General features: G+C 42.6%; 1 protein-coding gene across 1 annotated transcript in view; it reads left to right on the top strand.

The window, feature by feature from the left end:
• COL6A6 (collagen type VI alpha 6 chain) overlaps positions 1-14,931 on the top strand; it is a 110,619-nt gene that overhangs the window by 81,227 nt on the left and 14,461 nt on the right. The window contains exons 34-35 of the mRNA XM_017862330.1: positions 1,946-2,439; positions 12,135-12,231. Of these exons, the coding sequence (XP_017717819.1) occupies positions 1,946-2,439; positions 12,135-12,231 (591 nt within the window). The remainder of the gene's footprint in view (positions 1-1,945; positions 2,440-12,134; positions 12,232-14,931) is intronic.

Here is a 14,931-nt window from a genome sequence, read left to right as displayed (position 1 = left end):
TAGCCCTCCCTTCTTGAGGAGGGCCTCTTAGGTACCACTGCAATCCAGCCTAGGCTTCTTCAGAATCCTTGGGACTCCTGGCAGCTTGCTGGGTTTTAGGGCTTGTGTTTTGGAAGCTGAATTATTCCTTAGATTTTTCCCCTAAAACTTGAATTTTTTTTCATATCTTCTGCCAGTGCTGTGAACCTTCCCCCACCCTTATCTCTAAGTTGTATCTGAAGCATTTTTGTTGGTTTTGTTTCCATATGCAAATAACCACCCCCAAAAAAGTCAGCAGAACCACTTTCATGTTTAATTCTACTTACTTTTTTAAACTCTAAAAGCGACACCTCAGTTTATAAAAATCTGTTCAGCCCAGTAATTTAGACTTGGAGACTAATAAATGATTTCCTGTCTCCATCGAGATGAACAGTTTGATTTGGGTTTGAACATTTATTCTCACTGGTACTTCTTTTGCCTTTGAAGGACATGGAGTCAAGGATAGGAGGAGGTCATAGTTTAGCACTAAGGTAGGCAAGGCCCAGTTGGCCCATGGCAGAAGGATGTCTCCTTGCCAGCCTACGTGAGCCCCAGCAAGTCTGTTCCTGAGCTTGTTGTAAAGCAAGATGGTCTTTGCTGTGTTTATTATCTCTGAATCTGACTTGCTGATATCTGAATGAGAGGAGGCACCTCTCCAAGAGAAACACATCACTGGGGTGTCCTTTTACCAATCAAATTCCAGCACTAGGCATCTCATATGTTATTAAACTTTCATTATTTCTATACCTGTTGCAAATAACTGCTCTTTTCTGAGCTCTTTTTCATTCATTCAGCATTTGTTAGATATCTGATACATGGCAGGGACTAATAACTTAAAAGATCAGCAAATACTGTTCCTATCCATACATCATAAACTAGCAGAAATGAACATTAATCAGATAATCAAAAATAAGTTGTCAGCTGTGACAAGGACAAGGTACTGAGATTAGAATGAATTGGAACCAATGAGTACAGATGCATAAATATGCATTTAACACTTACAGGGGAGCTTACCAACCATAGTCAGTTTCTCTAAGTAATAAGGCATATTTATTGAGTATACTTGCATTTGTAACTGTTAAACAAAAAAGTATCTGTTAAAGCTTTCCTCAGTCTCCTTTTAGTGATGTATTTCTCACAGTGAAAAAGTCTGGAATGATAATTATAACAGCAATGGTTGACATTTATTGAGCACCTTCTATGTGCCAAGTTCTGTTATTCTGAGTACTTTACCTGTGCTGATTCATTTAATGCTCACCTCAGACCTATGTAGCAGGCGATGTTATGACTCACATTTTACAGATGAAGAAACTGAGGCACAGACAGGATGAGTAATTCGGACAGGGTCACATGGCTGGTTAGTGATTGGGCCAAGGGCACCAAACTCGACCCTGTATTGCCTACTCTCTTTACATCTCATGCTTTGCTCTGTGAACTATGTCAGTTTTCTTCCAATTTTTCTAAAATTATCAGCAGAGCTTTCACAGCCATTCCTTTTTAACTCTTATTACATTTCCTTATTAAGTAAAAGAAGAAATGTGTTTAACTGAGTAAACTTTCACCAATAAAACTTGATACTTTTAATCCAGTCTCTGTAGGTGAAGGGTATTTCCAGGAGCTCTCTATTGTTTAGAAGGAATTTGATAATCAACTTTAACATTTCATATAAGATAAAACTGAATTCCAGATGTTTTCCTTTTGGGCCTGATTCAAAAGAGCAGACTCAGCTTTTAGAATAACATCTATAATTATTCAAGATTTAAATATATAATATTTTACACGTTTGTTTTAGTACTTAAATTACTTACTGTCTTTAAGTATTTGAATAGTTAACATTTAAAATTACTTTGCCTTCTATGTGTCTTTTTTTTTTCAAATAAATAAATAAATAAGGATGCTATGTGTGATAAGGGATATGGTCTTTTAGGAAAAACCGAATGCCCAGTGCACCCAACTGAGTTAGTGTTTGCCCTGGACCAGTCCCGGGATGTCACTGAGCGGGAATTCGAGCGGATGAAGGAGATGATGGCTTTCCTGGTGAAAGACATTAAAGTCCGGGAGAACAGCTGCCCCGTGGGAGCGCGCGTAGCCATCCTCTCCTATAACTCCCACGCCAGGCACCTCGTGCGCTTCTCAGATGCCTACAAGAAGAATCAACTTCTCAGGGAAATTGAAGCTATTCCTTATGAGAGATCCTCTTCCAGCCGGGAGATTGGCAGAGCAATGCGGTTTATTTCCAGGAATGTCTTCAAGCGGACGCTTCCGGGGGTGCACACGAGAAGAATTGCCACATTTTTCAGCAGCGGTCAGTCTGCGGATTCCCAGTCCATCACTACGGCTGCCATGGAGTTCAGCGCGCTTGAAATCATTCCCGTGGTGATCACTTTCAGCAACGTGCCTTCGGTCAGGCGTGCATTTGCGGTATGAGGGTGAAACCTTTCACACAACAATTCTTATTTATCTTGCCTGTGTTCAGAAGCTCCTATACTACCTTGCCTTCAAAATCAGGGTCATTTGTTAGGAAGTTTAAAAAATTCTGGATCGGCAGAGTAGAATAAGTATTTCTTACTGTGTACTGGGAACATGTTAAGCTCATTCTATTAAATGGGATAATGTCTTTGCATTAACCTGTTTAATTTTCACAAGTAGTGTGTATAAAATAGATGATGAGAAGCTGAGCATGCAGAAGTTAAGCCACTTTTCCCGGTTCCCACAGCTAAGAAATGGCAATGTCAGCACTTCAAGTTTGCTGTTCTAGTGCTTCCCTGAGCTACTCTTTGAGTTGCCTCTGAATCTAAAGATACTGAATCAGAAGGCCAGTAAACATACATGTCACTTAGTCAGGGTAGTAATTGTTGCTGTGTGATGAAAGCCAATTGGCTGATTTTATAACTTCGCTAATTACGTAACGACCTGCAATTTATAAAGGAAAAGCCATTCCAGTTATAGCTTCTTAGCTTGTGGAGTAAAATCTGAAATGTATTGCATTCCTAAATAAATCACCTGGGATTAAGACGACTGAGGATAACTTTAAAATATCCCGTTAATAGTGGCTCAGTGGCAGGGCTTCATCACTGGGGACCTGTTGGGCCAGCAAAGGGTCATTCCAGTTGGCCTCTTGGCACCACACGATGTTCTGTTCTCCATGTGGAGGCCATGAATGGGGCCCAGGGAGCAGCAAAGAGGCACTGGAAAATTTAACTTAAATAAAAAGTACAGGGCCGGGCGCGGTGGCTCACACCTGTAATGCCAACACTTTGGGAGGTCGAGGTGGGCGGATCACGAGGTCAGGAGATCGAGACTATCCTGGCTAACACGGTGAAACCCCGTTTCTACTAAAAATACAAAAATTAGTCGGGCGCGATGGCAGGCACCTGTACTCCCAGCTACTCGGGAGGCTGAGACAGGAGAATCTCTTGAACCCGGGCAGCAGAGCCAAGATCGTGCCACTGCACTCCAGTCTGGGTGACAGAGTGAGACTCTGTCTCTCAAAAAAAAAAAAAAAAAAGGCCAGCCATTTGAAAATTTATTTCGAGAAAAGAAGACATACAAGAAAACAATCACTGTCTTCAAGCATATGAAAAAGTATTACTGGAGAAAATAAGCCAGCTGAATTCCAAATTTGCAAAATCTCTTATACTAGGGGTGACAGCAGTAGGAAACTTTAGGTTTTAAAAGAGAACTTTTGAAAGGCAATGTTGATTTACTGGGCATGGATTAATGCTGCTAGACAAGATGTTACCTTTTTCTGCACGTCTTTTATAGGGGCGGTCACTCACCTGTGGAGGGTGACTTCTGGTTTTCCTAGATTAGAAGCTAAAGGTGGCCTTTTGAGGCCCTTTCCACTGCTCTAAATTTGCTGTGAAAGTGTTGAAATAAGCATAACAGAGTTGGAATACATTTCTCATCTGTAAAATATCGGAAGCAGAAAGTACCTGGTTCCTAGAGTTGGTGTGAAGATTAATTGATGCAACACTGCATTAGTGCCTAGTGTCACTCAAGGATGACAGCTTTTGGCTGGGCGTGGTGGTTCACGCCTGTAATCCCAGCACTTTGGGAGGCTGAGGTGGGCAGATCACGAGGTCAAGATATCAAGACCATCCTGGCCAACATGATGAAACCCTGTCTCTCCTAAAAGTACTAAAATTAGCCAGGCGTGGTGGCGTGTGCCTGTAGTCCCAGCTACTCGGGAGGCAAAGGCAGGAGAATGGCATGAACCCAGCAGGCAGAGGTTGCAGTGAGCCGAGATCACACCACTGTATGCCAGCGTGGGTGACAGAGTGTGACTCGGTCTCAAAAAAAAAAAAGAAAAAAAGAAAAGATAGCTTTTGCTCTAATTAGCATTCAGTTGCTTGATCCTGAACTAAAATTTGTTTAATAATAATAAAATCTAGATTGTAAAGGAGTTGAAACTGCTATTATTAATAGTAGCATCGTTGAACTAATCTTAGAATGATGCAGATGAAAGGCTGATGGATCAGGTTCAGATACGGAAATGCAATAAAGTAGAAAAGGGTGGGGCTGGGCTATGCAAATATAGCTGCTATGAGAAGTAGCAGTAGCTACAAAATTCTATAAGTGATTTTGGTTACACAGTCCTTGTAATTCCCTCATCCCTTGGTTTTATTTAGTCATAAAAGGAGATAACTTTCTCTCCTGATGCAAATTGTGATGTAAGCTTAAACTGACACAATTCCGCTCACCCACTCAAAGGTGTGTGCACAACATTTAACTTCTGAAAATGTACTTTGTGTTTTAAACTTTTGACTGCTCAGTCTCACCTAGAAATTGATGAATCTGGTTTCTTGATTCTACTTAAATCTTCTAGAAACTCTTTACTCCTTTTTTGAAGAAGTTCACCTCAAAAGAGCACCAGTGAAGGTGTAAGTTCTTGATAATGACCCCATTAATGTAAGCCGCATTGGCCCCCAACACTCCCAACTGAAGTGTGATTATCGGATTCATGTTTATTTTTCCTAATGTATGGTGTGTGGCAATAGGAACAGTATCTGCTGATCTTCTAGGTTACTGGTCCCTGTCATATATCAGATATTGAACCAATGTTGAATGAATGAAAAAGCTCAACAAAGAGCAGTTCTTTGCAACAGGTATAGAAAGAACAAAAGTTTAATAATGTGTGAGATGCCTAATGCTGGGATGTAGGTTGGTAAAAGAAAACCCCAGTGATGCGTTTCTCTTGGAGAGGTACCTCTTTTCATTTGGGTATCAGCAGGTCAGATTCAGTGATAATAAACACAACAAGGACCATGTTGCTTTATAACAAGCTCAGGAACTCAGACTTGCTATGGAGTTAGAGATGAAGTCAGAATTGCTCCCAAGTTTCATCCAACAGATGTTTAGTGAATGCCTCATTTTATATACCAGGTACTGTCCTACGGTCTGAGAATACAGGAGCAAACTGGAAAACCAAAGGCCCAGCTTGACATTGGAAGATGAAACCAAGCAGGGTTGTCTGGAAGGGTTCAAAACAGAGCCATATATGCAACTTGGTTAGAACCCAGTGTCTGACATTACAGAAGAGAAATTACATTACTACCTCTGTTTGCCACCTTTTTCTTTATTTTATCCATTCTCTTCCATCGTGCTTTACCTACGTTCAAACTGTTGTCTATTTTTTTTTTTTTTAATTTTTTTTTTTTTTTTTTGGAGACGGAGTCTCGCTCTGTCGCCCCCAGGGCTGGAGTTGCAGTGGGCCCGGATCTCAGGGGCTCACTGCAAGCACTGCCTCCCGGATTTATGCCATTCTCCTGGCCTCAGCCTCCCGGCAGCTAGCCTGGGACTACAGGCGCCCGCCACCTCACCCAGGCTAGTTTTTGTATTTTTTGTAGAGATGGGGTTTCACCGTGTTAGCCAGGGATGGGTGCTCAATCTCCTGACCTCGTGATTCCGCGCCGTCTCGGCCTTCCCAAAGTGCTGGGATTTACAGGCTTGAGCCACCGCGGCCCGGCCTATTGTCTATTATTTTTTAAGAACAGAACTTGAAAGTCTCATGACACAATGCATTTTCATTGTGGGTCCACATTTTAAAACCCTAGTTTGTTTCATACCTACCAAGGCTTTTCTAAATCTTGATCCATCTGGGAGTTAAGTAGTCCAGCGGGAAATTTGGTACCTGTGCAGCCATGTGTGTTGGGCCTCAGAAGCACCCACTCTGACAGCATGTACTGATTTCCCTGTGTTTTAGCAAATGGACTGTGATCACCATCTTGGAAGTTTTTCATGATAGTATGAAGTTGAGTGGCAAGTTGTGCCTCCCTTCACAAATGGAGGACCATTTTTTAATGGAAAAACATGTTTTTTGTTTGTTTGCTTGTTTTGTCCCTAGGAATTTGCCTTTAGATTTGTTTAGCAATTGCCTCTTCTGATAAAATTTTACTTGCTGCACATTGAGGCTTCTAATCTAGGGTGACTCTCCCTTTCCAATATTTTTATAAGAAATATGTCTTTTAGCTAGCCTGGCTTTTTATTTTACACTGCTGTGTGGCATTGCTGGTAAGAGGAAAACTAAGTGTAGTCTTTAACATTATAGATGATTCTCGTGATTGGAGACAGAGTTGAAATGGGGGGAGACTTCTAATGGAAAATAAGCATTTTGGCACCCAACCTTTTTATTTTGAAGATAATTTTTATTTGTTTATATATAATTGTCTAAAAGAAAATTATTCATAATATTCATTGTATTTTTTTCTTAGATGTTTAGAGATGCCACATGATGTTTAGAGAGGAAAGAGTGGGGTATCATTCAGAACCATTTGCTAAATGCCCCAAACCTCCCATCTTTGAGTGTAATAGCTGTGCTTTCATTCAAGCTGGTGCTTCTTTGAATCCACAAGAAGTGAGAAATAAGAGACATAAATAATAGGTCTCTTTTATTTTAAATCTCTAGCCCACATTCACTTTAAGGAATTTTTCTGTAATATGCTTACTATACTTACTCGATTGGTACGTGGTAGGATGAATGAACTCTAAAACTACATCTTCCAGACTTTACTGACTGAAAGATTACTTGGTTAAGGGGGAAAAGGTTGGGGGAAGTGGGGAGGTATTGGGTGAGAGTGCAGACCCTCTGTGGACTCTCACCATAAAACAGCTCACTAGAATCAATGAGAAGGTTGATGTCACTCTAAGTTGACACCAATGTGTTGATATGTGATTAAATGTGAGCCTAAACTAACAAGGACCAATACCAGAAATATGGAAGTGGTCACACTGTAGTCATGTAGAATGTGTAGAACACAAGACTAGTTAGCAAATAGCAGCAATGTTTGGGCAATGTCTTGAGAAACACTGCTCTAAATTAAGTTAGAGACCCACTGATACAAAACTCTAATCATAAAGGTAGCTCATACAGAAGATGGAAGGTAGCCCTTGTTTGGGGAGAGCAAAACTTAAATTGGAGCCTTCCATAATCCACCCCTTCTGGGGCTCACTTGGCTCATCTTTAAAATGGTGAGAATAGGTGACATGATTCCTGATTTCTTCGGGATCAAATGTTCTGTGATTGGTTTTTCTTCCCCTGGATCCTGATAGTCGGCAATAAGAAAGCTCTTGGCCCTTCCCAGCTAGACTGAGCTATGCTGTCTGAACTGACACTGGGTTTTGTTTCTAGTCATTTACCACAATCCAGATGGAGTGAAGGCATGATTCACTTAAAACATTGCATAGAGATACCTCTTAGTAGCTATTAATAATGCAGACTCTATCCTGGCTAACCCGGTGAAATCCCGTCTCTACTAAAAAATACAAAAAACTAGCCGGGCGAGGTGGCGGGCGCCTGTAGTCCCAGCTACTCGGGAGGCTGAGGCAAGAGAATGGCGTAAACCCGGGAGGCGGAGCTTGCAGTGAGCTGAGAACCGGCCACTGCACTCCAGCCCGGGCAACAGAGCGAGACTCCGTCTCAAAAAAATAATAATAATAATAATAATGCAGACTCTTTCTCCTGGTGTGTAGTCAAGACTACTTTGTTTACAGATCACAAAAACCAATTTAAGCTAGCTTAGGTATACCCATATACACATATCCTAAGTAGAATTTATTATAAGTATCTGGAGCCAAGGTGTCCTCTGGTCCTGAGTCCAGATAACTAGCCTTTGCTTTTGCCCTGTGCTCGTGTAACCTCCCAGTAGGTTCATTTTGCCTGCTGCCCACATAGAGCTGATTTAGCATGCTGGGGAATTGCAGTAGAGAAAGAGCTTAATTAATGCAGAGCCAGCTGAACAAGAGACTGGGGTTTTTTTATTATTCAAATCAGTCTCCCTGAGAATTCGGAGGATAGGGCTTTTCACGGATAGTTTGGGGGAAGTGGGCAGTGGTTAGGCAATGGTGCTTGCTGCTGATTGGTTGGAAGTGCAATCATAGGGGTGTGGAAAATGGTCCTCAGACACTCTGAGTCAATTCTGGGTGGGGCCACAAGAGTGGTTGGTGGATTCAGGTGGAGCCATTATTATTAGAAATGCAAAACAACCTGAAAAGACATCTCAAAGAGCCAATCTTCTGTTCTACAGTAGTGATGTTCTCTGTAGGAGTAATTGGGAAAAGTGCATATCTTGCGAGCTCCAGAATAATGGCTAGTAATGGATAATATAGCCCGTTGGTCCTGAGTTGTCCAGGATCCCCTTCTTAACCTCCAAAGTGCCTCATAGATAAGCAATTTTGTTTGAGTTAAATCTTTCCCACGGCGGCCATTATAACTCTTATTTTTGGTAAGGTTCACCCATTTCTCTAGAAGAGAATAGGTTCCAAGATAGAAGACTCGTTGAATCCAGATGGACCCACTCTTCTCTGTCTTCCTTAATCTTACCAACCTACTGGACCCAGTCCAGCTTCTGCCTGACCCAGTCAGACATCTGAGGCCTCTAATTGGATGCAATCCTATTAATTATAGGATCCAGTCTGATCTTGGACCCAGCCAATATAAAAATTACTCAAATAAACTTGAGCTCAAAACACAAGTTCGTGGAGCTTGAATCAAAGAGAACTCACCCATGACCCCAGTTGCTGTGAGAGATCAGTGATCACAATGGACCAGGCAGGTATATTTACCTGGTCACTTGGTGCTCCTGGGAGTCACTGGAAGTCCACTTTGGATCCCATTTTTGATACCAAAGTGTTAAAAACTTTAGGCAAGTTAAATTTTGCAGAGTTTATTTGCACTAAAAGCAATTTGTAAATCTATCATTGGATCCTTGGGGTGTTGCTTCGTCAGCTGGAAACCTCTGTGGCCAGTGGTGCCTTTGCCCAAGTTTTTACTCAGGCCCACTAGGCTCGTTCCACCCATTCACCCTGGCAGGCTGTGCTTGACTCACGCTACCAGCCTGAATCTCAAACCCACCAAGGGCAAGCCAGGCGTGGAGCAGCAAGGGGTGTGTGAGCAAGTGAGTGTGGTGTGGCAGGGTGGGCAGCTCCCCGCGAGGCTGTGGCTGGACCAGGTGTACCCCAAGCAGCTTCCACAGATGGCACCGGAGAACATGGTGGCACCTGGAAGCTTGGAGATGCCAGGAACTGCAGAGTCCCAGAGAGGGTGTCACAGCCCTGACTTGGCAAGCTCCTAGGTCTGGGCTCCAAAGGGTTGCAGCTCTTCTCTCCTCTCTTCATCTTGTTGTCACCCACAACATGGTGAACAAGGGGCATGTTTCAGCCCTGTCTGTGTTACAGCTCTTTTAGCTCCACCATTCAGTGCGTCCTGAGTTCTTGTCCTGCATCCTGGAAGAATGAGGTACGCAGACAAGTGGAGGTTGAACAAGGTGAAGAGCTTTATTTAGTGACAGAGCAGCTCAGAGGAGACCTGCAGTGGGTAGCTCCTCTCTGCAGGCAGGGTCTCCTGAAGAGTGTCTGTCTCTCAGCAGAGAGGAGGCCCTGGGGTGGGTAGCTCCTCTCTGCAGCTGGTCATCTGGTGGCCTCCTTGAGTCTGTCCGAGTCCGGGGTTTTTATGGGTTTCAGAGGGGAGGAAGTGTGTGCTGATTGATTCATGGGAGGCCATGGACAGGCCAGAAAAAGCACAGTAAGTTCCCATTTTTGTCTGTCAGCCCAGCCCCCAGGCTTTGGGCCACCCCTGGCTTGAAGGTGGGGTTTCACTGAGGACCTACCTACCCCTTTCCACGCAGAGGCCGGCTTGTCTCCTTCTGTCATCCACTGGAGCCCAGGCGGTTTGCACTGAGGGGTGCCTGCAGGCCAGCACCAAGCTGCCCTGAGCACCCCCCTTGGCCTCCCTCGTGCTCATTAGCACCCAAATTCGGGAGGGGGCTGAGGCAGTGAAGCTGGCATGTCAGCAGTGCCCCTAGTGTGTGCACACTTGGCCGGGTTGCAACAGTGCCTGGGCTCAGTCTCAACTTTGCTCCAAGATCAGAGCAGGTGCCGGAGCAGGGAGAAGCTAGGTAGCGGGAGCAGGCACTTCTGAGCTGGTAGGGGCAAGGGTTTCCTGGGTCTCCAAGAGTGCAGAAATGTGTGGGCCCACAGCTAGGGCCAGGCAGCTGCAACTGCTCCTAAGAGGGCAGGGCCCCTGTCCACTCCCAGCCCCCAAGAGCACAAAGATGCCTGGGTCTGGAGCCACAGCTGGATGGCTGCAGCTGCGTTCAAGGAGCAGGAGCTCTCACCCTGCCAACTCGGAAGTGGGTGAGGCTTCCACCTGTTCCCAGCTCCCAGGGTTCCATGGAGTGTGCAGCCCCGACTGCACTCAGGTAGCATGAGCCAAGCACAGTCTGCCAGGCTGAATGAGTGGAACAAGCCTAGTGGGCCCGACTGCAGCCAGCATCGTGGCAGTGGCCACTCCAGATGGGCTGCCGCTGCCATCAAATTGAGTAGCCCTCAGAACCAGAGGAGTTTCAGAGAGCTGCTCTTCACAATGTGGCAGGCAGTGTTTATAGATGAAAATGGAAGTACAGAAACAGCTTGACTGATTACAGCTTGGCCTTTGCCTCATTTGAACATCGTCTAATCAGTTGGCCACTTGTGACTAACTGAAGCACAGCTGCTATGATTGGCTAAGACTCCACTATTTGTAAAAAAAAAAAATAACTCCTAAGACAGGTTTTCAGTTAGTACGTACTAAGGTTGCAGTTGGTTACATGAGGACTCGAAGTACAGAGGTGTCCTCAGACCAAATTTACTTTAACACCATATCTCGTCCAGTCAGCTCTGGTTGAAGACTGAGTTACTCCATATAAACAACTGCTGAAGTTCTACCTCTGTGGATTAATTATGGTGGCAGGGCATCTTCCCAGAGCAAGAGAGTAGTCATTAGCTTAGGACAGGAGAATCACAGGGAAAAACTAAAATATCATCTGACTCATCTCTTAGGCATTAGGGTCATGTCTACAGTTTTTCTTTAATTATCAATGATCTCTGGGTCGATTAGCGAAGCTCATAATTCTTGTTTGGAGCCTCCTTATCTTCCCCCTGTTCTCTACCCTCAAACTCCCCACATGGGTTACTAACAATGGGGCCATGTTGGGAAAGGGTTGGGAGTTGTTCAGAGAGCTGCATGGACGGACATACATCTGAGTGTATTTCAAAGACAGCTTCAATGCCTAGTTTATAGTAGAAACCTAAAGATTGTTTATAAAGGGCATCCCATGATTTTGCATGGGTCTCTGAGACTCAGGTGGGGGAGAGGAGGTCTCTGATACTCTTCCTTAAATGGCTTCAGTGTCTTTTGATCGATCCTTTTAACCTTTCATTGAGCTTCAGTTTCCCCATCTGTAAAATTGGGATGATGAGCATAAGAACTCACTGTACTGCTGCAGTAATAGATATGAAAATGTTTTGTGGTCATTACCCACATTGTACCCACTCTGTGTCAGTAAGTGCTTTACAAATACGAACTCATTTAATGCTCACAGTAGTCCTATTAGGAGGTAGTAGTAGTATACTCATTTTACAGATGAAGAAACATGGAAAATAAGTTTTCATTTAGCTAAATTGAGAGTCAAGGTTTAAACCCAGGCAGAGCTCTTAGCCATGCTCACATGCTGTGCCTCCCCAGTACCTTCTTAGGAGCAGTGTTACTCTCTCCAGATGTCAGTTCTGTATGTAGTCTTAAGAGGTTCTTGCAGCCCTACCCACTAAGTTCTTCTTTCTGTTGCTTCTGCTTCTTTTAGATTGACGACACTGGCACATTTCAAGTAATAGTGGTTCCCTCTGGAGCCGACTACATACCAGCATTAGAGAGACTCCAGCAGTGCACTTTCTGCTACGGTAAGACCCACAGAGAGAAGATAATTTGATCAGGCCTATTAAGCAAGTTGAGTCACCATTGGCAGGGGCAACTGGAACTTGGCAGCAGGGATACTCATGGCCTTGGGAGGACTTCTCTGGGGTTCTGGATGCACCCTGTCACACTTCATCTTCCACAGATGAATCCTCTCAGCTCAGCAAACATGGTCTCTTCCTATATATCCCAGCAAAAGAGTTACATTCCAGGCCTTTCTACATAGTGCAGCTTACAGGAAACAGTAATGATTTTTAGAACAACTTAGCCTACTTCATTGCCAAGTTTTTATGCTATAAAGTATATTTATGTGTTTTCTAAATCTCAAATGTTCACAGCCAGAAAGAAATGCTTGAAAGCAATTCAGCACCCTCCTACCTGCTTGGGAATATTTTTTAGTACAGTCAAAGTGGAAAATAGCAAAATTCATACATTTCTCATTGAAAAAAGTCTCCCGAATATTAAGCATCAGAAAGATTTTCAGTGTTGATTTATTTGTAGTGTTTTATACATAATGTATAGGTCTAACTAGAAAACTGGACTCTAATCTTCCATTTGAGTGTTCTAATAACTACAAAGTGGAGCCACTGGAATCATTGGTGGCTGTAATAGCTAAGAGATATAAAGCATTTTCTATCGGCCATGCACTGTTCTAATTCATGTAATATCAATGATGGTGATAATGACAGTTAAACTATTGTGTTTATATTCCAAGCACTGTTTTAATACCTTTAAATGAATTATGTCATTCGGTCTTTAAAATCACCCTAAAACATTCGAACTACTATTAGTTCCATTTTACAGATGAGGAAAATGAAGCTTAGAGATAATAATTTGCTCAGGGCTTCACAGCCATATCAAACCCAAGGCGGCTAACTCTAAACCATTTGCAGTTTATGAAAAACAGAGGTCTCATTCTTCTGCTCCCTAAATCTCTCCATTTGAGCCTGTAGAAAATGCTTGATTTTTCTCCTTCACATGTATCAGTGAGGTGAAAAAGGCTGCCATATAAATGACCTAAATGAAGAAGGTAGTAATTCTGAGGGAGAAGTAGAGTTTCTGGTCTTCTAATAACCCCTCTTCTTTCTGTCTTCCCTCTGCTCCCCTATAGTAAATTTCCCTCTTTCCCTCTCTTTCTCTTGACTGCACAGAATTGGTTTAGGCACTGGCAGTCTTACTCAAAACAGTTGAAGTGCTTTACATACTGTGGGGAGGTATATTCCACCCCATGTATTCTCAGTTGCTTTTTCAAACATATCAGTTACAACAGTATGATGGTATGTTGCATAGTCAGAAGTTGCACATGTGTGACTGGGGATAGATTTTGGCTTCATTTCTTGGCTTAAAACCTTGTTTTGTCTCTTAGGCGTATAATAAAAGATTTTGGCTGTCGTTTCCTGCAATTAAAAATCCTACAAAACTGAGCAAATGGGCAGCCTACTGTCCCTGATTTTAGAAACTGCTTTGCACACAGGTGACTGTTCTATCATCTGACCATTATACAGGACCATAAAATTTTAGCAAATTTCAGTAAGGGAACCATAACTTATCCAAAGTCACATCTTTATTGAGCCTATGAACAAGACTGTAGTGAGAATTTTGTTACATCCCCTAGGATCAGCACTCTGGTTATTAATCTTTCATCTAAGTTTTTATTTGTGGCCCATGCCTATATATCTAGTACCAGCTGTCCATACTCATGTTACTCCATGTTTCTTTCTTATCTTTGGTTATTAAAGAGACTATTTTCATTCTCAACCATCAATTAGTATTGATAACCTTGGATTATGAAATGTCAGTCCTGAAAGGGGTCTGTAGGTGGGTCTGGTCCTACCACCTAATTTTGTAGAACTATGCTGAACTGAGGCCCAGTGGTAGCTGGCTAGGGGCACACAGCTTGTTACTGAAATGAGACCAGAACCCAAGCATCCCAGCTCTCAGGCCAAGGGACCTCCCCACTACTATACCACCTGGCCTCATCTCTAACAATAAAATGCTGACTTCGTATATAGAAACTTCTAGAAATACTGGTGTGTCCTTTGGCAAAATTATTTTACTATCCTGGCCACAGTCTCTTCTGTAAAATTACAAGATTAAATGACCTCTAAGATCCTTCCATTTCCATTTTTTTATTCCTCTGAATATTCATTGTGGTCATATTCAGTAAAATCCTGTCTGTTTTTAGTACTATGCATTCTTTTATTAAATGAGATATGCATATTTATAAAATGACCTCATTTAGGAAAGTCCATTAATATCCAATATTCATTTAACAAACATGTATTCAGTTTTCAGCTAATAAGCACTATGGAAATGCACAGATGAGTTTTGTCCTTAAGGATCACTCATAGGTAGACACTGAGTTATAAACTTATTTAAATTGAAATAAAAGATACATTGCTTTTTTCACTTTTACTTTGTAAGCACTTCTTCATAGTAGAACAATATGAGCATAGCGATAATACTGTCATTCTGGAGCGATCAGTCACTGTTATGTTGTGATACAGTATACCCTTGCATGCATGAGACAAACTGTCCACTTCAAATGACATAAACTGGAAACACAGCCAAGATTAAACTTCTGTTGAAAACAGCCTAACCTTTAAAAGTCTGATAGCTTTAGTAAATGGAGTCAAAGACACAGGCTGGATATAAAATCTGTACTTTTGGGAGACAGATGCAAACCA

This window comes from Rhinopithecus bieti, unplaced genomic scaffold, assembly GCF_001698545.2.
Source record: "Rhinopithecus bieti isolate Rb0 unplaced genomic scaffold, ASM169854v2 scaffold_62793, whole genome shotgun sequence".
Taxonomy (NCBI): Eukaryota; Metazoa; Chordata; class Mammalia; order Primates; family Cercopithecidae; genus Rhinopithecus; species Rhinopithecus bieti.
This window is presented reverse-complemented; position numbering and strand designations above follow the sequence as displayed.